This window comes from Hemiscyllium ocellatum, chromosome 19 (genome assembly GCF_020745735.1).
Source record: "Hemiscyllium ocellatum isolate sHemOce1 chromosome 19, sHemOce1.pat.X.cur, whole genome shotgun sequence".
Classification (NCBI taxonomy): Eukaryota; Metazoa; Chordata; class Chondrichthyes; order Orectolobiformes; family Hemiscylliidae; genus Hemiscyllium; species Hemiscyllium ocellatum.
The window spans coordinates 19,949,915-19,973,528 of record NC_083419.1 but is presented as its reverse complement, the minus strand read 5'-3'; the positions used below and the strand labels follow the sequence as shown (position 1 = coordinate 19,973,528).

The 23,614-nt window shown below is 41.2% G+C and overlaps 1 protein-coding gene across 1 annotated transcript in view; it reads right to left on the bottom strand.

The window, feature by feature from the left end:
• LOC132825048 (myelin regulatory factor-like protein) overlaps positions 1–20,741 on the bottom strand; it is an 81,166-nt gene extending 60,425 nt beyond the window's left edge. Inside the window, exons 1-3 of the mRNA XM_060840053.1 lie at positions 20,696–20,741; positions 12,256–12,346; positions 3,492–3,553 (exon numbers count right to left, since the gene is read on the bottom strand). Of these exons, the coding sequence (XP_060696036.1) occupies positions 3,492–3,553; positions 12,256–12,346; positions 20,696–20,741 (199 nt within the window). The remainder of the gene's footprint in view (positions 1–3,491; positions 3,554–12,255; positions 12,347–20,695) is intronic.
• Between the last annotated feature and the right edge of the window lie 2,873 nt (positions 20,742–23,614).

Below are 23,614 nucleotides of genomic sequence, written 5' to 3'. Positions count from 1 at the left end.
TCTAATAGATGGCTATTACCAAGCACAATTGCACATCTTTTATGACCAGGCAACACATGAACAACAAGAAGGGAGCAAACACTTTGGAACTATAGTGTATCAAGGAACAAAACTATAGATGAAGGAACAATCTTACTCCAAGCATAAATCTTGTTATGCATTCAGATATTAACAATTATTATATTGTTAAATTACATCATGTTCACAAATGATCCACTGAGCTCCCATGGTCAGGCCAAATTTCCAATGAACTGGAAGCTTTATACTTATACTTGCCATCAGATGGAGAAATTGCCTAAGGATTCAAAATTATTTTGAAATAATCACTGAAGGTGATCTGGGTCACTAACCGAATCCTGATCATTCTAAAAAGGTAGTAGATGTTATCTAATCACACAATCACACGCGCTAAAACTAGAAATCGGTATTCGTAATAAGATAATGCACAAAACAATAGGCATTGCAATAAAAATAAACTATTTGTATTAATCTAGAAGGCTTCCTTCCAAATATGCCATTTTGCAAGATGGCAGTCCTCTATATTCCCTGCTTTTGTTAGAATTTTTAAAAATAAAATGCCCCAATTTGCAAATCTAATCCTCATCTAATTTTGATAAGGCCATTTTTGAAATGAAAATAAGCAGTTAAATATGTAACCTGGACTTCACAATGTAATATTTTAATGAGTGGTTCAAAACCAGTCTAAATTTCTGCAAAACCAGACTAATTTTTGCAAAACCATGCAAAAACCAGACTAAATTTCAGAATTGTAATTTATCTTAAAGAGAAATCCATCATGTCACATCATGAACTCCCTCCCTAACAGCATTATGGGTCTAGTCACAGCACATGGACTGCAGCAGTTCAAGGCTGCAGCTCACTACCCAAGGGCAACTAGGGATGGGCAATAAAAGCTGCACTAGCCAATGACACCCATATCCCATTATTCTTAAAAATGTGACAGACGTTAATATTGAGAGATTAACAATCATAGAGCTATAGAGTCATAGAGTTATAGGGTCATAAAGTTATACAACACAGAAACTGACCCTTCAGTCCAATTCATTCACACTTATTTCCTATTAAAAATCCCCCTTGAATAGATAACATCTGTCTCTATTGATATTTTAGCTTTGCAAAGAAATGATACCCTTCTCAAGTAATTTTTGATCAACTCCATTTTCAAACTGTGCACACATTTCAGGAATAAAGGTTAGCTTCCTCACAGGGATTACACAGATGTTTGGATCTGATCAGTTACAAACAAATTAGCCATTTCACCATTCGTGACCAAATAATAATACTAAAAGATACAGTTAACTTTCTAAAATTAAGTCTAAATTAATTTAAATTAATTCTACACTTTAATAAAATTATTTCTAATTTTAAATACCTTATTCAAGAAATTCTTCATATTTACCAGCAATGGACAAATTCAAATTTTAAAACATCAAAACATCCTGAATATACCTACTGTTGCCTTCTTGGTTTTGAATATCATTCCACATATCAATGGTATTCTCACATAATTCTGAACGCTTCCTCTTCTTTGAATGCTGAATTAAAATTCTAGAACAGAGAATTACTGTCAAATATCTGTAGATTATGTTTTGCATAATTCTGTTTTATGAATGAAGTTCCCAGTGCAAACCATTTTCCAATTACTTACCTCTTCTGGACTGACTATTTAATTTGTTTGCTTAGTTTTAAGTCAAAGGTATTTCAGCGTGCTAAACTGTAACAGGTGAATATCATGAACAACTTGAAATGCATTAAACTTGGTTTGATCACCCCACGATAATAAACTCGAATATAAAATGTTGTGCTAATATTGACATAAACTTTACTTACTCAGAGTGACAAGTGGCACTCTCATAAGTGGGAAGAATTGGGAAATCCACATAACTGGGTGATTCTGAAGTTTTGTTTGCAGGGATATCTGCAACAGGTTTCATAAAATATTCACGACGTCCAGTTTGTCTATGTTGTTGTGGCAAGTTAGAATGAGTAGACAGAACCAGCTCAGTAAACCTACATGGAGTGTTTGGATGACTCACTGAAGGTGATTGATCTATCTGGGAATTAAATCCAGCTCCACGTGGACCACCATATTGGACATCTAAATGAGAGAAAATTATTCCAGAATTGCCCTGAAATACTGAAAAGCCATTTCTGCCATTTTCAAATGGAGTGTGAGATGAAGGAAAACAAAACTAAAGTTACATTTTAAATTGCACAGCCACATGCAAGGTCAGCAATCGAAGTTCACAGATGAGGTTACTTGAACTCTGGTATCTAAGCTGGCTTTATAAATAATTCAAAACTATATTCTCTATCAGAGTTTGACATCTCAAGAATTTGTTCAATTTTCTCTCTGAAAGGCACAGTAGTCCTTGTTATAACCAGTAACTACAGGAAAGCATTCCAACCATTCTCACCACATTAGAAAATTCTTCTTAAGCTCTGTCGCCAGGTAATAACCATGTTAAATTGATATCTACTACAAATCTCAAAGAAAGATTTCTAAGCATCAATGTGAACGTCAGCATTTGTTATCTACTCCCCCACTGCTCTTAAACTGGGTGGCTTGCTTGGCAATCGTAGAAGGGTTAAAAATAAACCACATTACTGTTGATGGCAAATCACAGGCCAGAACTTGTAAGGCTGACAGGTTTCTTTCCCCAAAGGCATTAGTGGACAAGATGCGTTTTTACAAAATAAATAGTTACCAGAGTCACCAACAGTGAAACTAGTTTTATATTCCAGATTTATGACTTTTAATTATATTCACCATGTTGTGATTCTGTCAAAATCTTCATACCTTTACAATCCTCTTAAAATGTCTGAACTTATTTGCTCCAGTACAGAGAGACAGTAGACCAGGGCTTCCCAAAGCAAGGGTCAGGATGCTAAGTGGGGTAGCGAGCTTGAATTTGGGGTCATGAACTGAGGCGGTAATGGTCACCCAGTTCTAACAGCTGTCCAACTGTCCTCCCACACAACGATTTTCACTGAAGAGTTGTGGCAATATTTAAACTTCGAAATGAGATCAGAGTGAGGAAAAGTGTTTGGCAAGTATTCGATTGGATGCACAATAAACCAGAGGCCTGGACTATCATCCCAAGATTGAGGGCTAAAATCTCACTGTGGCAGTTTGAAAATTAGAATACAGCTTGTAAACTTTGAAAATGAAAGCAGGTATCAGAAATTGATCATTGGGCTGGTTGAAAAGTCTAGAAACTGGAACACAATTTTAAAATAAGTGGGGATGGAGGAAAACAACAATGCAAAGGGTAATGGGAAGATTATAGGTAAAATGCATAAAGTGTTTGGTCGGCCATAATCATATTAATTGTGGAGCAGGATGAATAGCCTTCTGTTCTTGGGAAGCCAACAAAACAAGAATTTCAACAAGCATTAAGATAGCTTCATTGTAACTTACAATATTGCACACTTACACATTCAAAAACTTCATTTTACAGGTTACATACCTGTCATCTGTGGAGGTGAACAGCGCTCAGATACAGAATCCGGTGGGGAATCTGGTAAAGTACTGTGTTGAGGAGGAAAGATTTAACTTAAATGCAATATATACTAAAAACAAACTTCATACTCCTACATTTTAGCTTCACATCAAAGCGGGCTTGATTATACAGACAGCATGGACCAGTGATCTGAGAGGACGAGCAAGAGAGAAAGAAAGAACATATAGACTGGAATTTGTAATTACCTGGTAAATCAACTACATTGCAACTATTTGATATATAATACAGAATTATAGATTACAGGCAAAGGGAGGACAGCCATTCAGCCCACCCATTTTCCTACAAGAAACATTTAACTGATTCCACTTCCTCCACTTTCCCTGTAATTCCAAAAATGGTGCTCTTCCAATTGCCTTTTAAAAACATACGAGAATTTGCCTGTCTGCCAGTGCACTTGCAGATCCTAGTCACTCTGCATAAATGTACTCTCCTTTTTGTGTCATCTTTGGTCCGTTTACAAATCTCACTTTTTAAAAAACATTAATTTGTGTGTTTATGAAAAGTGATATTGAGCTACCTTCTTGAACCATTGAGGTCCATTTGCTATAGGCAGCCCCACAACACTATTGAGGAGGCAGTTCCAGAATTTTGACCCAGCAACACTGAAGGAATGAGAATTCCGACTCAAGATGGTGTGTGGTTTGGAGGAGAACTTGCAGGTGAGGGTGTTCCCATGTGTTGGTCATCCTTGTTTTTCTAGATGGGAATGGTCATGGGTTTGGAAGCTGCTGTCTAACGATAGTCTTAAATCAGGGTCCTCTAATTCTCATCCTTTCCTTCATTGGGATCAAATTCTCTCTCAAACCTGCTGAACTGTGAATACTGCTGTCATTTTTTTTCTGAACTTTCTCTCTCTGACTATCCTTTCTACTGTCCTCATAAATCTTAGAGACAGAGTCATAGAGATGTACAGCACAGACACAGACCCTTCAGTCCAACCTGTCCCTACTGACTAGTTATCCTAACCCAATCTAGTCCCACCTGCCAGCACAAGGCCCACAACCCTGCAAACCATTCCTATTCATATACCCATCCAAATGCAATTTAAATGTTGCAATTGCACTACAGTCATAGAGGTGTACAGCATGGAAACAGATCCTTCTGTCCAACCATCCATGCCGACCAGATATCCCAACCCAATCTAGTCCCGACCCGGCCCATATCCCTCCAAACCCTTCCTATTCATATACCCATCCAAATGCCTCTTAAATGTTGCAATTGTACCAGCCTCCACCACTTCCTCTGGCAGTTCATTCCATACACGTACCAGCCTCTGTGTGAAAAAGTTGGCCCACATGTCACTATTATATCTTTCCCCTCTCACCCTAAACTTATGCCCTCTCGTTCTGGACTCCCCCACCCCAGGGAAAAGACTTTGTCTATTTACCCTATCCATGCCCTTCATAATTTTGTAAACCTCTATAAGGTCAACCCTCAGCCTCCGACATTCCAGGGAAAACAGCCCCAGCCTGTTCAATCTCTCCCTGTAGCTCAAGTCCTCCAACCCTGGCAACATCCTTGCAAATCATTTCCGAACCCTTTCAAGTTTCACAACATCTTTCCAATAGGAAAGAGACCAGAATTGCACGCAATATTCCAACAGTGGCCTAACTAATGTTGTGTACAGCCCCAACATGACTTCTCAACTCCTGTACTCAATACTCTGACCAATAAAGGAAAACATGCCAAATGCTTTCTTCACTATCCTACCTACCTGCGACTCCACTTTCAAGGAGCTATGAACCTGCACTCCAAGTTCTCTTTGTTCTGCAATGTTCCCAAGGACCTTACCATTAAGTGTATAAGTCCTGCTGAGATTTGCTTTCCCAAAATGTAGCACCTCGTATTTATCGGATTTAAACTCCAACTGCCACTTCTCAGCCCATTGGCCCATCTGGTCCAGATCCTGTTGTAATTTGAGGTAACCCTCTTCGCTGTACAATATGCCTCCAATTTTGGTCTCATCTGCAAACTGTACCTCTTATGCTCACATCCAAATCATTTATGTAAATGACAAAAAGTAGAGGACCCAGCACCGATCCTTGTGGCACTCCACTGGTCACAGGCCTCCAATCTGAAACACAACCCTCCACTACCACCCTCTGTCTTCTACCTTTGAGCCAGTTCTGTATCCAAATGGTTAGTTCTCCCTGTATTCCATGAGATCTCGCCTTGTTAATCAGTCTCCTATATGGAATCTTGTCGAACGCCTTACTGAAGTCTATATAGATCACATCTAGCTCTGCCCTCATCAATCTTCTTTGTTACTTCCTCATAAAATGCAATCAAGTTTGTGAGACATGATTTCCCACGCACAAAGCCATGTTAACTATCCCTAATGAGTCCTTGCCTCTCCAAATACATGTACATCCTGTCCCTTAGGATTCCCTCCAACAACTTGCCCATCACTGACATCAGGCTCACTGGTCTATAGTTCCCTGGCTTGTTCTTACCACCCTTCTTAAACAGTGGCACCACGTTAGCCAATCTCCAGTCTTCCGAAACCTCACTGTGAGTATTGATGATACAAATATCTCAGCAAGAGACCCAGCAATCACTTCCCTAGCTTCCCACAGAGTTCTCGGGTACACCTGATCAGGTCCTGGGGATTTATCCACCTTTAATCGTTTCAAGACATCCAGCACTTCCTCCTCTGTAATATGACATTTTGCAAGATGTCATCAATATATTTCCCTATATATCTACATACAGTCTATATCTTCCATATCCTTTTCCACAGTAAATACTGATGCAAAATACTCATTTAGTATCTCTCCCATTTTCTGTGGCTCCACACAAAGGTCACCTTGCTGATCTTTGAGGGGACCTATTCTCTCCCGAGTTACCCTTTTGTCCTTAATTTATTTGTAAAAACTCTTTGGATTCTCCTTAATTCTATTTGCCAAAGCTATCTCATGTCCCCATTTTGCCCTCCTGATTTCCCTCTTAAGTATACTCCTACTTCCTTTATACTCTTCTAAGGATTCACCCGATCTATTCTTTCTATACCTGACATATGCTTCCTTCTTTTTCTTAACCAAACCCTCAATTTCTTTAGTCATCCAGCATTCCTTATACTTACCAGCCTTTCCTTTCACCCTGAAAATGTGTTGCTGGAAAAGCGCAGCAGGTCAGGCAGCATCCAAGGAACAGGAGATTCGACATTTCGGGCATAAGCCCTTCTTCAGGAATCATTCTGGGCATTTCAACTCCACTTACCAGCGTTCTCCCCGTAGCCCTTAATTCCTGAAGAAGGACTTATGTCCGAAACGTTGAATCTCCTGTTCCTTGGATGCTGCCTGACCTGCTGCGCTTTTCCAGCAACACATTTTCAGCTCTGATCTCCAGCATCTGCAGACCTCACTTTTTCCTTTCACCCTGACAGGAATATACTTTCTCTGGATTCTTGCTATCTCATTTCTGAAGGCTTCCCATTTTCCAGCCGTCCCTTTACCTGCAAACATCTGCCCCCAATCAGCTTTTGAAAGTTCTTGCCTAATACTGTCAAAATTGGCCTTTCTCCAATTTAGAACTTCAACTTTTAGATCTGGTCTATCCTTTTCCATCATTATTTTAAATCTAATAGAATTATGGTCGCTGGCCCCAAAGTGCTCCCCCACTGACACCTCAGTCACCTGCCCGGCCTTACTTCCCTAGAGTAGGTCAAGTTTTGTACCTTCTCTAGTAGGTACACCCACATACTGAATCAGAAAATTGTCTTGTACACACTTAACAAATTCCTCTCCATCTAAACCCTTAACACTATGACAATCCCAGTCTATGTTTGGAAAGTTAAAATCCCCTACCATAACCACTCTATTATTCTTAAGATAGCTGAGATCTCCTTACAAGTTGGTTTCTCAATTTCCCTCTGACTATTAGGGGGCAGCAGGTCAGGCAGCATCCAAGGAACAGGAGATTCGACGTTTCGGGCATAAGTCCTTCTTCAGGAATTCAGGAAAATTGAGAAACCAACTTGTAAGGAGATCTCAGCTATCTTAAGAATAATAGGGTGGTTATGGTTGGGGATTTTAACTTTCCAAACATAGACTGGGATTGTCATAGTGTTAAGGGTTTAGATGGAGAGGAATTTGTTAAGTGTGTACAAGACAATTTTCTGATTCAGTATGTGGATGTACCTACTAGAGAAGGTACAAAACTTGACCTACTCTAGGGAAGTAAGGCAGGACAGGTGACTGAGGTGTCAGTAGGGCTATAATACGATCCCAATAAGGTGATCATCCCTTTCTGATTTCTCAGTTCCACCCAAATAACTTCCCTGGATGTATTTCCGGGAATATCTTCCCTCAGCACAGCTGAAATGCTATCCCTTAACAAAAATGCCACTCCCCCTCCTCTCTCGCCTCCATTTCTATCCTTCCTGTAGCATTTGTATAAGACCATAAGACATAGGAGTGGAAGTAAGGCCATTCGGCCCATCGAGTCCACTCTGCCAGTCAATCATGGCTGATGGGCATTTCAACTCCACTTACCAGCATTCTCCCCGTAGCCCTTAATTCCTCGAGACAACAAGAATCTTTCAATCTCTGCCTTGAAGACATTTAGCGTCCCGGCCTCCACTGCACTCCGTGGCAATGAATTCCACAGGCCCACCACCTTCTGGCTGAAGAAATGTCTCCGCATTTCTGTTCTGAATTTATCCCCTCTAATTCTAAGGCTGTGTCCACGCGTCCTAGTCTCCTCGCCTAATGGAAACAATTTCCTAGCGTCCACCCTTTCCAAGCCATGTATTACTTGTACATCTCTATTAAGTCTCCCCTTAATCTTCTAAACTCCAATGAATACAATCCCAGGATCCTCAGCCGTTCCTCATATGTTAGACCTACCATTCCAGGGATCATCTGTGTGAATCTCCGCTGGACACGTTTCAGTGCCAGTATGTCCTTCCTGAGGTGTGGGGACCAAAACTGGACACAGTACTCTAAATGGGGCCTAACCAGAGCTTTATAAAGTATCCTGGAACATTAAGCTGCCAGTCCTGCCCATCCCTGAGCCATGTTTCTGTAATTGCTATGATATCCCAGTCCCATGTTCCTAACCATGCCCTGAGTTCATCTGCTTTCCCTGTTAGGCCCCTTGCATTGAAATAAATGCAGTTTAATTTACTCATCCTACTTGTCCTTGCCTGCCCTAACTGCTTGACTCACTTCTGTTCTCAACTGTACCAGTCTCAGATTTATCTCTTTTCTCACTATCGCCCTGGGTCCCACCCCCCTCACCTTACTAGTTTAAGTCCTCCCGAGCAGCTCAAGCAAATTTCCCAGCTAGTATATTAGTCTCCTTCCAATTTAAGTAAAATCCATCCTTCTTGTACAGATCATTTCTATCTCAAAAGAGATTCCAATGATCCAAAAATGTGAATCCTTCTCCCATACACCAGCTCCTCAGCCATGCATTCATCTGCTCTATCCTCCTATTCCTGCCCTCACTAGCTCATAGCACCGGGAGTAAACCAGACATTACTACTTTCGAGGACCTCCTTTTTAAATTTCTGCCTAACTCTCTGTAACCTCCCTTCAGAGTCTCAACCTTTTCCCTTCCTATGTTGTTGATTCCAATGTAGACAATGACCTCTTGCTGGCCCCTCTCCCCCCACGAGAACATTCTGCATCCTCTCTGAGACATCCTTGATCCTGGCACCAGGAAAGCAATACACCATTCTGCTTTTTCGCTGCTGGCCACAGAAACATCTGTCTGTACCTCAGACTAGAGAATCGCCTAACACAATTGATCTCTTGGAAGCCGATGTACCCCTCGTTGCATTAGAGCCAGTCTCAATATCAGAAACTTGGCTGTTCATGCTACGTTCCCCTGAGAATCCATCACCCCCTACATTTTCCAAAACAGCATACCTGTTTGAAATGGGTATATCCCCAAAAGACTCCTGCGCCAGCTGCCTACCTCTCTCACCCTTCCTGGAGTTAACCCATCCATGTGACTGTATCTGAGACTTCACCACAAACCTCCCCCCCCCCACCCCCAACCCCTTCCTATAAGTGCCATCCATCACATACTGTTGCTGTTGCAAATTCCTCATCACTTCTCACGGTCTCTCCGACCGATTCATTCGATCTGATAAGATTTGCATCCAACAGCATTTATGGCAGATATAATTCGCAGTAACCCTTAAACTCTCTTTAAACTCCCACATCTGGCAAGTAGTAGATATCACTCTATTAAAGGCCATTTTTGCTCCCTTACAATCTACAGACCCAGAAAATAACACAGTTTTATTCCTCTACAAACATTGCCCCAGGTTAACTTAATAGTTATGGCTAATATTTTAATTTAATCAAAGAACATATCTCCACAAACATATAATCAAGAAAGAGCCCACTTTACTCACTACTGCAGATTCTTTGTAGGCCACACTTAAAAACAACAATTAATTTATCTGATTCTGAGCTGTGAACTTCGCCCAACAGTTCCTCCAAGATTAGTTGTGAATTTCACTGTTTGTTAATTTTCCCAGATGCACTCCGATGTCCAGCGATACACGAATTCAAACAGCAAAGGCAGTAAACTATGCAGGTTTTCTCTCTCTCTCTCTCTATCCTGCACTGTCCTCACCATGTGCTTCCTTTGTCTGCTCTTCTCCCTTTTAAACTGCTGTTGTTTTGACTTTTTTTTCGCAAAGTTCCAAAACAATGCAACAGCATATAAAACAGTAATTGCTGCTCCTGGAATTTGAGGAAAATCACCTCCAACACCAAAAATACCTCAAAAAAGGAGCAGCTGTTACAGCCAGAAATTTTTTTCCGTCCTCCCTAAAGAAGGGGAAGGAGTTATTAGATTCCATTCCCGACAGTGTGGAAACAGGCCCTTTGACCCAACCAATCCACACCAACCCTCCACCACTTCCTCTGGTAGCTCATTCCATACACATACCACCCTCTACATGAAAACGTTGCCCCTTAGATCTCTTTCTATATCTTTTCCCTCTCATCCTAAACCTATGTCCTCTAGTTCTGGACTCCCCAACCCCATGGAAAAGACTTCATTGATTTATCCTTTCCATGCCCCTCATGATTTTATAAACCTCTATAAGGTCACCCCTCAGCCTCCATTGCTCCAGGGAAAACAGTTCCAACCTGTTCAGTCTCTCCCTATAGCTCAAATCTTCCAACCCTGGTAACATTCTTGTAATTTTTTTCTGAACCCATCCAAATTTCACAACATCTTTCTGATAGGAAGGAGACCAGAATTGATGCAATATTCCAACAGTGACCTAACCAATGTCCTGTACAGCCACAACATGACCTCTCAACTCCTGTACTCAATACTCTGATAAAGCTTCTCCAAATCCTTCACATCCTCACTAAAAGGTGTGGTGCCCAGAATTGTACAGTGGAGGCCAAACCAGAATTTTATTGAGATTCACCATAACCTCCTTGATTTTGTATTGTATGCCTCCAATTTTAAAGCTTAGGATCACATGCTTTTGCAAAATGTATTTTCTCAACTTGCCCTGATACTTCCAATGATTCACACACCTATCCACCTAGATTTTTCTGTGTTCTTTCATCCTTCCTATTAAAATACCATTTAAATGCAGAGAACTGTCAAGTGATTCATTTGCTGTGTGCCCAACTAATTTCACCAGACTGTCTATGCTGTCATGGCATCTGTCTACAGGTTTTTATTATCTGCAAATTTTGAAACTTTGGCTTGTGCAACCAAACCTGGATCATTAATATACAACAAGAAATGCAATGGCTCAAGTACTGATTGCAGTAAGCCCTACTGTATTCCTTCCTCTTCAAGTATTTGCACCACTATTCTCCAGTTCCCATCACTCAGACAACTTTGCATTCATCCTACGAGTCCCCTGTATTCCACAATTTTTAATTTTGCTAGTAAACATATTACAATTAATCAAATGTCTTTGGGAAGTCCATGTCACATCAATTCATTACCACTCATTACATTTTCCTGATACTCTAATCAAAAGTTTCCATTAAATTGGTTAAACATGATTTGCCTATTACAAATATGTGCCGGATCAATTTACCCTTGTTGAAGTGACTGCTAATTTTGCCCTGGATTATCATTCCAATTTGGTCAATATCTCAAGCTTCCACCCTACTTCCCTCTGCATTCACTCACGGTGATCTATCCACATTAAGACAACCAGCCTTCACAATAACCTTTTCATCAATTTCTAGGAGTCGGAGCAGCATCTCAACTACATCATTCATCATAACTCTTGTGGTATCATCTTCCTGAGTAAAGACATTTACAGAGTCCTTGTTTAGCACCTCAATCAAGTACTCAGCCTCCGTGTGTGGTTATTTTTTGTTCCTAACTGGCCCTGCCCTTCCGCTTTCTACCTTTTGTGTGTCTATAGAAGACACTTTGGATTTGATTTTATGTTAGCTCCATTCTCCTATATTCTGTCTTTAGTTCTCTTATTTTGTTTTTTCACTTTGTCCTCTGAACTTGTTATATTCAGCTGACACAGAATTTACACACACAAACAGGTCATTCAATTAGCATTTAATCCACAAGGTAATTTTAATTGATGCAAATTTTATTTAGAAGTCATCATGATACTTCTGTCAAATACAAGTCATAAATAAAATTAAGGCAAAATCACAATTGCAATTCAAAAGACAGGTTAATACGCACATGAAACAAATCAGAAATACCATTTAAGATATTACTTCCATGCATAGCGTCATCTACTTACATGGCTCCTGAATCCAAGTCATTACTAATATATGCTTCCAGCATACTGGTGTCAACAAAAGGATTCTCCAGTGCTCCAGTTACATCCTGACCTGAGAGAGAAAAATGAACTATTGTTATGTTGCACAAACCGCTTTATTTTATAATGCAGACACTAAAGAACATTAATTGACTTAAAAGCTTTAATATTGGCCCAATATTATAATATTCGAGTAAAAAATGAGGTCTGCAGATGCTGGAGATCACAGCTGCAAATGTGTTGCTGGTCAAAGCACAGCAGGTTAGGCAGCATCTCAGGAATAGAGAATTCAACGTTTCGAGCATAAGCCCTTCATCAGGAATAAGAGAGAGAGAGCCAAGCAGGCTGAGATAAAAGGTAGGGAGGAGGGACTAGGGGGAGGGGCGATGGAGGTGGGATAGGTGGAAGGAGGTCAAGGTGAGGGTGATAGGCCGGAGTGGGGTGGGGGCGGAGAGGTCAGGAAGAGGATTGCAGGTTAGGAGGGCGGTGCTGAGTTGAGGGAACCGACTGAGACAAGGTGGGGGGAGGGGAAATGAGGAAGCTGGAGAAATCTGAATTCATACCTTGTGGTTGGAGGGTTCCCAGGCGGAAGATGAGGCGCTCCTCCTCCAGCCGTCGTGTAGTTGTGTTCTGCCGGTGGAGGAGTCCAAGGACCTGCATGTCCTCGGTGGAGTGGGAGGGGGAGTTAAAGTGTTGAGCCACGGGGTGATTGGGTTGGTTGGTTCGGGCGGCCCAGAGGTGTTCTCTGAAGCGTTCCGCAAGTAAGCGGCCTGTCTATATTGGTGCACCCGATGTGGCCTCCTCTATATTGGTGCACCCGATGTGGCCTCCTCTATATTGGTGCACCCGATGTGGCCTCCTCTATATTGGTGCACCCGATGTGGCCTCCTCTATATTGGTGCACCCGATGTGGCCTCCTCTATATTGGTGCACCCGATGTGGCCTCCTCTATATTGGTGCACCCGATGTGGCCTCCTCTATATTGGTGCACCCGATGTGGCCTCCTCTATATTGGTGACACACATCATCTATTGCATCCGCTGCACCCGATGTGGCCTCCTCTATATTGGTGACACACATCATCTATTGCATCCGCTGCACCCGATGTGGCCTCCTCTATATTGGTGAGACAGGCCGCTTACTTGCGGAACGCTTCAGAGAACACCTCTGGGCCGCCCGAACCAACCAACCCAATCACCCCGTGGCTCAACACTTTAACTCCCCCTCCCACTCCACCGAGGACATGCAGGTCCTTGGACTCCTCCACCGGCAGAACACAACTACACGACGGCTGGAGGAGGAGCGCCTCATCTTCCGCCTGGGAACCCTCCAACCACAAGGTATGAATTCAGATTTCTCCAGCTTCCTCATTTCCCCTCCCCCCACCTTGTCTCAGTCGGTTCCCTCAACTCAGCACCGCCCTCCTAACCTGCAATCCTCTTCCTGACCTCTCCGCCCCCACCCCACTCCGGCCTATCACCCTCACCTTGACCTCCTTCCACCTATCCCACCTCCATCGCCCCTCCCCCTAGTCCCTCCTCCCTACCTTTTATCTCAGCCTGCTTGGCTCTCTCTCTCTTATTCCTGATGAAGGGCTTATGCTCGAAACGTTGAATTCTCTATTCCTGAGATGCTGCCTAACCTGCTGTGCTTTGACCAGCAACACATTTGCACCAATATTATAATATACACCAATACATTTTCATGTGTTCATTTGATTTATAATCGTACTTAGTTAACAAACAATTCCTGTCAGGCAACTAATTTATGACTGGAGAACACGGTAAGAATAAACAGGTTCAGGACAAATTGGTGACTTTGCACAGCCAACCTGCACCAGTGGGCCCACAACAGAAACCCCTTAAACACAGGTGAGAAGATGTGAAGAGCGTCCCTATCAGACCAAGTAGGAATTACTAAGCAATCACAGTAACTAATCACCATAAACACAGCAAATGGGAAGAACTTATATTCATTAAATAAAGTCCAGAAAGTTGCTGCACAAAATACAGTTCAAATGAAAATGGGAAATGGATATAAAAAAAGTGAAACAATGGAAAGGAGTTTAAGGTCATCATACACAGGATCGGAGGTGGGTCGAATTTTAAGCTTCCAGGAAGAACAGTATGGTGGTAAAAGAAGGAGGAGTTAGAATCCTAGGATCCCTACAGTGTGGAAACAGGCCCTTCGGCCCTACAAGTCCACACTGACCCTCCGAAGAGTAACTCACCCAGATCCATTCCTCGACCTTCTTATCCTACATTTATACCTCACTAATGCACCTCACCTACACATGCCTGAACACAATGGGCAATTTGGCATGACCAATTCACCCTAACCTGCACATCTTTGGAGTGTGGGAGGAAACAGGAGCACCCAAAGGGAACCCATGCAGACACAGGGAGAATGTGCAAACTCCACTCAGACAATCGCCCGAACCCAGGTCCCTGGTGCTGTGAGGCAACCGTGCTAACCACTGAGCCGCCTTTATATTAAAAAAATGGAAATTCTGACCACATCCCACAAGGGTTATTATCTATTTCCAGTTTAGCAGGGAATGATTGGTGAGTAAGTCCGTTTTGAGATTTCAGTCAATAAATAACATTGAGGTGAGACTGCGTGGATGAGATTTTTGCAGCTATTTGGAGTTAATAACTATCAAGTTTCCTCATGCATCAGGAAACTTAGACTGAGGTGAGCACTGCCTCTACCATCATGTAAATGCAGTTACAGCACTGCTGATAAATCAAGGTGAGCCGGAACATTTCCATCGGCCCATGTAAATTACTTTTCAAGATTGGCTAACCTCCCCCATGTCTCATGATCAAAAATCTCCTCAGAACTACTAAGTTAAAAATCACACAACACCAGGTTATAGTCCAACAGGTTTATTTGGAAGTACACACTTTCGGAGCACTTCTCCTTCATTAGGTAACTAATGGAGCAGGATCATAGGACACAGAATTTATAGCAAAAGATCATAGTACCATACAACCGGTGCAAAATATTGAACAAACCTAAATTGCTGTTGAGTCTTTCATCTTTTAGAATGGGTTGCAGGTTTTGATTCATAGAACATTGAATGTAAAACTGTACAGCACAGTACAGGTCCTTCAGCCCACAATGTTGTGCTGACCCTTTATCTTAATCTAAGATCAACCTAACCTACACACCCCTGAATTTACTGCTTTCCATGTAATTGTTCAGCAGTCACTTAAATATCCCTAATGTCCCTGACTCTACCACCAAAGCTGGCTGTGCATTCCACACACCCATCACTCTCCGCATAAACAGCCTACCTCTGATATCTCCCTTGTATCTTCCTCTAATCATTTTAAAATTATGACCCCTCTTGACAGCCATTTCTGCCATGGGGAAATATCTCCAGCTATCTACTTTATCTATGCCTTTCATTACTTTGTACACCTCTATCATGTCATCTCTCTTCCTTCTTCTCTCCAGCGTGAAAAGTCTGAGTTCATTTAACGTCTCTTCATAAGACAAGCCCTCCAATCCAGGCAGCATCCTGGTAACTCTCTTCTGCACCCTCTCTACATCCTTCCAATAATGAGGTGACCAGAACTGGACACAATATTTCAAGTGTGGTTTAACCAGGGTTTTATAGAGCTGCAGCAAAACTTTGTGGCTCTTAAAGTCAATCCCCCTGTTAATGAAATCCAAAATACAATACACCTTCTTAACAATCTTATCAACTGGAGTAGCAACTTTGAGGGATGTATGTACATGGACCCCAAGATGCTGCTGTTTCTCCACAATGCCAAGAATCCTTGTATTCAACATTCAAATCCGATCTTCCAAAATGAATCACTTCACATTTATCCAGGTTGAACTCGGTCTCCCACTTCTCTGCCCAGCTCTGCATCCTGTCAATTTCAGGTTGTAGCCTTCAACAGTCTCGACATTATCTACAATACCACCAACCTTTATGTCATTGGCAAACTTAGTAATCCACCCTCCCACTTCTCCATCTAAATCATTTGTAAAAACTACAAAGAGCAGAAGCCCAAGAACAAATCCCAATGGGATATCGCTGGTCACTGACCTCCAGGCAGAATACTTTCCATCAGGCGAAAGTGAGTACTGCAGATGCTGGAGATTAGAGTCAAAATTAGAATGGTGCTGCAAAAGCAGAGCAGGTCATACAGCACAAGAGGAGCAGGGAATTTGACGTTTCAGGCAAAAGCCCTTCATCATAGACCTATACATACGTGTGCGTGCATGTGAGGGGGGTGGGTGGGGGGGAAGGTGGGGGGGAAGAGAGAGAGAAAAAAAACGCGTGGGAGAGAGTGTGTGTGTGTGTGTGTGCCTGTGTACATATGCTTGATAGTGTGTGTGATGGAGCATATGCCTGTGAGAGAGTGTGTGCATGGGTACGAGTGTGGTGGTTTTGTGTGTGCGCATGCCTGAGAGAGACCATGTATGTTTAATGTTATGTTTTATTATATTTTTGAAGAGGGCTGCAGACAATAAAACACAGCAATAGGAATGGACTATTAAGCCCCTCAAGGCTATTATGCCATTTAATGAGGTCACGGCTAATTTGGGGCCTAACTCCACATGCCGGAGTTGGTGGATTTGAGCTGTAGGGAGAGGCTGAATAGGCTCAGGCTGTCTTCCCTGGAGCATCAGAGGCCAAGGGGTGACCTTATAGAGGTTTATAATGTCACGTGGGGTTTGGACAAAGTAACTAGATGAGGTCTTTTGCCAGGTGTGGCAGAGTTCAGAACTAGAGAGCATAGGTTAGAGTGAGTGGAGAGAAAATTAAAAAGGACTTAAGAAGCAACTTATTCACTCAGAGGGTGGTGCATGTATGGAGTCAGCTGCCAGAGGAAGTGGAAGAGACTGGTACAATGACAACATTTAAGAAGCATCTTATGGGTATATGAATAGGAAGGGTTCAGAGAGATATGGGCCAAGTGCTGCTAGATTAGCTTGGGGTATCTGGTCAGGATGGACAAGTCGGATCAAAGGGTTTGTTTGTATGCTGTACATCTCTATGAGTCTATGACAGCAATCTAAGTTTGCTCAATACATTGCATCAGTTATAGAACACTATGATCTTTAACTATAATCTTGTATCCTATGATCCTGCTCCACTAGCTGCCTGATGAAGGAGCAGTTCTCTGAAAGAGCTGAAAAATAAACCTGTTGGACTATAATCCGGCATTGTGTGTGATTTTTTTTAAACTTTGTCCACCCTTTGAATGTAGAAGTGCTTCCTAACCTCTCCAGAATGGTCTGGCCTTAATTCTCAGACTATGCCCCTAGTCCTAAAATCCCCAACCAGTAGAAATTCTTTATCTACCTTGTCGTTTCTTGTTAATACCTTGAAAGTATCTATTCTCCTTTTATTTAAACCTTGGAATTGGCTCTCCTTCATTTTGACCTGCTTAATGAAATTTAATGGAAGTAGGATAGCTACATCCCAAAGAAAAAAGAAATGTTGCAACTAATGAAGAGATGATTTCTTTCAAAATGTACGCTATAACCACTCCTCACATGGTTATAATAAATGAGGGATTTGTCTGAGGCGTCCCATTGGCAAATGACAGAATTGGAGTGGGGGAAACAAATTTTCCTTCAAATGCCACTCACAAAAAAAACCTGTAAAAATGTTTTTTTTTTAAGTCTTAACTGACCTTCAAGGTGCCAACATTTGAAATTAATGCTTTTGTAGAACAGGACAAAATAAGTTGTACAAAACTAAAAACCACACTCTTAAAAGAGTTTGATCAGATTAGATTTTCTACAGTGTGGAAACAGGCCCTTCAGCCCAATTAGTCCACACCGACCCTCCGAAGAGTAACCCATCCAGACCCATTCCCCATATTTACCGCTGACTAATGCATCTAACTCTATGGGCAATTTAGCATGGCCAGTTCACCTAACCCACACATCTTTGGACTGTGGGAGGAATCCGGAGCACCCGAAGGAAACCCATGCAAACACAGGGAGAATTTGCAAACTCCACACAGTCACCCGAGGCTGGAATTGAACCCGGGTCCCTGAGGTAACAATGCTAACCACTGAGCCACCGTGCTGCTCATTAAAAGTCATAACTAAAGCACTTAGAATAGAGTTCCACCAGAAAGCAAAGAAAACCTGGAAATCAACTTAAACCTGGAGCAGCAGGGATTGGAAACAGAATTCCAACAGAGAAAAGAGGATTCCAGGAACAGATAGAGAATGACTGACCAACAGAAAGTTTTAAGAAAGACAGAGTTCCAAATGAGACAGCTTAAGCTGAAAGGAGAGAATTACAACAACTCTGATGAGGGAAAGACACCTAATTCAGGCTTCAGAGCTGAAGCATTTAAGTTTGGCCATTTAATCCCTAACTTAGAAGAGGAAAAGGGGGACACCTTCTATACCGCTTTTGAAAGTCAATTGTTGAGCAGTTCCAGGACAGTCTGACAGACAAATTTCTGCTTGGCTCTGCAGCATAACAATCAGTATGCCCATGCTATCTGTTACATTGACTTCCACTTCCAGTAGTCTCTGATCAGTATTGTCCATGGAGGTTCACACAGAAGAGAAAAAAAGCAGGAATGCTGCTGATAGGAAAGGCTCATTAAGCTTATTCCCTCTTATCCTCTGAGGTAGCAAAAAGGATTATTTTGAATGTGTACTGGTTAGTGCCAGAGGCTATCCCCTTAAGAAATGGTCTGTTCAGAATACACCAAGTAAAAGAATGGTTTAAGGCACTCATTTATGATCATTGATATGGACATTTAAAATTGAAACCACCTGTGAGAAATAATACCCCTCAAGGAGGGGCATTGCAAAAACTCCACACTCTTTCCAATTCAGACTCCTGTTTGGGAGGAGGGAGCAGTAGTGCCCAAACAGTCAGCAAATTTGGCTGATCACTAATGTTGAACAAAAAGACCCATTAAGTCAGGGAAATTGGACCCTGAGAGCTGTCACTGACCTGTGAGACAAAAAGGGAGATAAATATCCTAGAGACTAGCTAGTGAGAAAGAGGGGGCAGACAGAGATGACAGAACTGACCCTGGGCATTGAAAGGAGGAATCAGATGTGGAACAGGGAAGGGGAAGCTGATCCAAGTGCTGCCACTACAGAACACGTAAAGGAAAATGGCTGGTTTCAACAATTGTATGAAATTCAAATTAAGAAAAAAAGATTAAAAATACATTGCAACTAAAAAACAATTAAGGCTGGAACATTACATCCATCAGCATTCAGAACTGTATGATTTTGGCCTCCATTCAAAGTGTATGTCAAACTATTGAAGTAAAATTAAAATCACCATGGAAATCAAATATTCAACATTTACTTAGTTCAACACCATGCTGCTTCTTCTGGATTTGTTTTTTAAAGCAAAAATTTTTAAAACATTTTTCTACTAGATCAGTACAATTGACCTCTATTGATATGAACAAGAAACTGGATTTTTATTAGTCTGCAGTGAGTAAATTAAAGCCATATCAAAAACAAAAGCAGATAGTTTGGTCAGGTAGGCCTGCCGTCTGTTCCATCCTTCACTACCTGATTCGTGACAGCTACAACAAACACCCAAACAAAAACTACATTGTATAACTTAGGGTAGAATACATTTCAAAGACATGTTGGTTGGAAGCAGAGTGGCAGGCAGTGGGAAGACAAGGTATAAATTGGAAATCTAGATGACCAGATCACATCGCTATACAACTCAATGTGTCAGCATCTTAAGCATGCTCCAGCTTATTAGATCAGTTAGGATGATATTTACTGGAGTTTAGAAGAATGACGGCTGCAGAGAATCGCATAGAAACCTATAACATTTCAACAGAACTAGGCAAGGTAAAGGCAAGGATACTCCTGATGAAGGAGGCAACCAGAATTGCAGTCTAAGTATGCAGGGAAGGCCATTTAGAACACAGATGCAAAGAAATTTCTTCATCCAGACTGATTTGGAGATGCTGGTGTTGGAAGGAGTTACAAAGTTAAAAATCACACAACACCAGGTTATAGTCCAACAGATTTAATTGGAAGCACTAGCTTTCAAACCACCGCTGCTTTACCGCTTCCAATTAACCCTGTTGGACTATAACCTGGTGTTGTGTGATTTTATAACTTTGTTCATCCAGACTGATGAGCCTGGGGAATCTCTGCCGCAGAAAACTAGGTTCTTAAGGCTAAACGGTATGTGAAGAAAACAAAAATAGGGTACTGAAACTAACAAAATACCGGAGATCACAGTGGGTCAGAAATCTAGACAGATGATCAGCCATGATTATATTGAATTGTGGCGCAGACTCAAAGAGCCAAAGGACATTCCCTGGCTCATGCTTCCAAGTTGTCCTCATTCCAACATCACTCTGTAATGATTATACAAGTAAAATATGTTTGAAAGACAGAGAACCTTATTCTAAAACTGACAATTCAGAGACCATCTTACCTTTAAAAAACTGTTGCAGTGCTTCATTTTCTCCTAAAACATCCATTGGATAAGTCTTAAGAGCACAAACCTGATACTCTTCTCTAAAAACTCTTCAACAAACTCTCAGGTTCCTCAGCTGTTCAGAAAAGATTACACTCCCAGTTTACATTCAGCAAACTGGTCAAGAGGTACATTTCTACGTTGGACCGGCAGAAGTACAATTTGTTTTCAATCTTCCTATACAATTTACCTTTGCCCAATTACTGTATTTTTAATGGTAATATTTGACAGGAAATTGCCAGATCTTCATGGTGATTTGTAATATTCCAAGATGGCAAATGATTTTGAATAAGCCCTTCTGTCGATTAGTCTCAAAAAGCCCACTTAATACACAAATTCTTTCCTCATTCTTAACACTTAGACCTTTGACCAGTACCTTCAAACCTTTTTTTTTCCCCACTTATCATTACCGTACAAGCAGAACACAGCAATTTACTTTTATTGCATAGGCAGTGAAACTATTACGTAAGTAACAAACTGCGCACTTTGTTAAACTACACTCCTTGTTTCATAGTTACCAAGGTCAAAGCACTGTTAATAAAGAGATATGAAAGGAGGAGAGTTAAAGGGCAAGAACTATTGAGGTAATAGGGTTATTTACTTTCAGAAAAGAATCAATACATTGTTTTGAAAAATATGAAAATAGAGGTCTGAGTCATGGAGGTCAATAGCACATAAAAGGCCATTTGACCCATCATGCCTGTGCTAATCAAAACCAACCTAACTGTTCTCATCTCATTTTTCAGTACTTGGGCTATGGCCAAGTGTACTATTTGCGATCATAAAATGTTTAAGCTGCTAAGACTGAGGCCTACTACTTATACTAACGCTTCCACATTGTGTCATCTTGACTGTTGATATCCCAAAAACAAACATATTTGATTAAAGTCTGGTTGAAGATTTGTAGCTCGGGTGTCCGTTGTTGTGGTTCTGTTCGCCGAGCTGGAAATTTTTGCTGCAAACGTTTTGTTCCCTGGCTAGGGAACATCATCAGTGCTATTGGAGCCTCCTGTGAAGCGCTGCTTTGATGTTTCTTCCGGTATTTATTGTGGTTTGTGAAGATTTGTAGCTCGGGTGTCCGTTGTTGTGGTTCTGTTCGCCGAGCTGGAAGTTTTTGCTGCAAACGTTTCGTTCCCTGACTAGGGAACATCATCAGTGCTATTGGAGCCTCCTGTGAAGCGCTGCTTTGATGTTATAAACCACTATAAATACCGGAAGAAACATCAAAGCAGCGCAGCACAGGAGGCTCCAATAGCACTGATGATGTTCCCTAGCCAGGGAACGAAACGTTTGCAGCAAAAACTTCCAGCTCGGCGAACAGAACCACAATATTTGATTAAACATTGAACTGGATAAGTTAGTTGATTCAGAGGATGACAAAGTTAGAATGCTTGATTTGAATTTCTGGTCTTTCTGTCCTCCCAACAATGATCAATGCTGTGAGATATCATTTCTTGTACTGTACATATGTTTTACATTTAACAAACAAAATTCCTTAAATGCTAATGCAGGATTTATACTTGTGCATTGTAGTCACATTTTGTGTCAGCTGAAGTATAGGGAACTTACACATTGTAGCTGTGATCTGGACAATGCAATTTGGACAGTGGACCACAGTTCCCTTAAATCATGAAAAATAAATAAGAAAGGCTGAGTTGTCAGATTTTCTTGCAAATCCTTAAATTTCTTCCCTTTAAAAGCAATTGAAGATTGCAGTATGGCAAGTGCTAAAGCACAAAATTCAGACCATTTTCAAAAAAAAGTAGTTATAACGCAAAGCTCATTTGGAACTCCCACTGTGGAATAAGTCATCAAAACACTATACTAACTCTCATCCAAAATTTACACTATTTCTAACCCTATGATTTCCATTGCACAAAAAAACTAAAAAAAAAAGTGATTGCCAACACTTCTCCTATTTCCTTATTTGTCTCACTTAACAGCCTGGGATACATTTCATCTGGCATTGGAAACTGATCTACTTTGAAGCCTTCCAGACCACCTCTTCTCTGTCAATGCTAACTTTTTTTTAAGTATATCAGTTCTTCTCCCTGATTTCTACATTTACACCAATCTCAAATATATTTTTTAAACAGTTCTTTTCTTTATTTGGTTTGCCATTATTCAATCATAGCACCTTTTTGCTCTCCTGATTTAAGTTCCCCCTTGCACACATTATAATCCTCTAGAGCATCTATTGTTTTGGCTCTCAGTATCAGCCATTTCTGTACTATCAAATCATTTTAACATTTAATATGCCTTGATCATACAAACCTTCAATCTTCTATAATCAAGTTTATGCAACTTACTATTGTATTTTAACTCTCCAGGCCCTACATCATACTAGCAAATTGGCACAACACCCTAGTGAAGATCCATACGTACTTGAAGTGTCCACAACCAAAAGCATTATAGAATCTGACTGAAGACATATTCAACACAAACACAATGCTGTCCCATTTAATTTCTATCACTTGAGATTAGGGCTAATATTCCATTTCTATACTTGTACATTAGATTTTAATGACACATGATCTTATCACTCCCGCATCTACGATGCAATCCAAGCCTTCATTTCTTTCTGGGCCACCAGGTTGAGAAACATTTCTAACTGATAGATTGGGTCAGAGTCATAGAAATGTACATTACGGAAACAGATCCGTCAGTCCAACTCGTTCATGCCGACCAGAAATCCTAAACTAATCTAGTCCCATCTCCCTCTGCAGATTAAGGTGGGACTGCAGGGTTTTAGCGAAGCCCACTTGCTCAAGACGCTGTTGCATTTATCACGTTAATTGTATGTATTGCTTGTGTGTAAAACAAAACCACTGCACGTTTATTTCTTTTTCACTAAATAGGAGTCAAGAATTATCACAA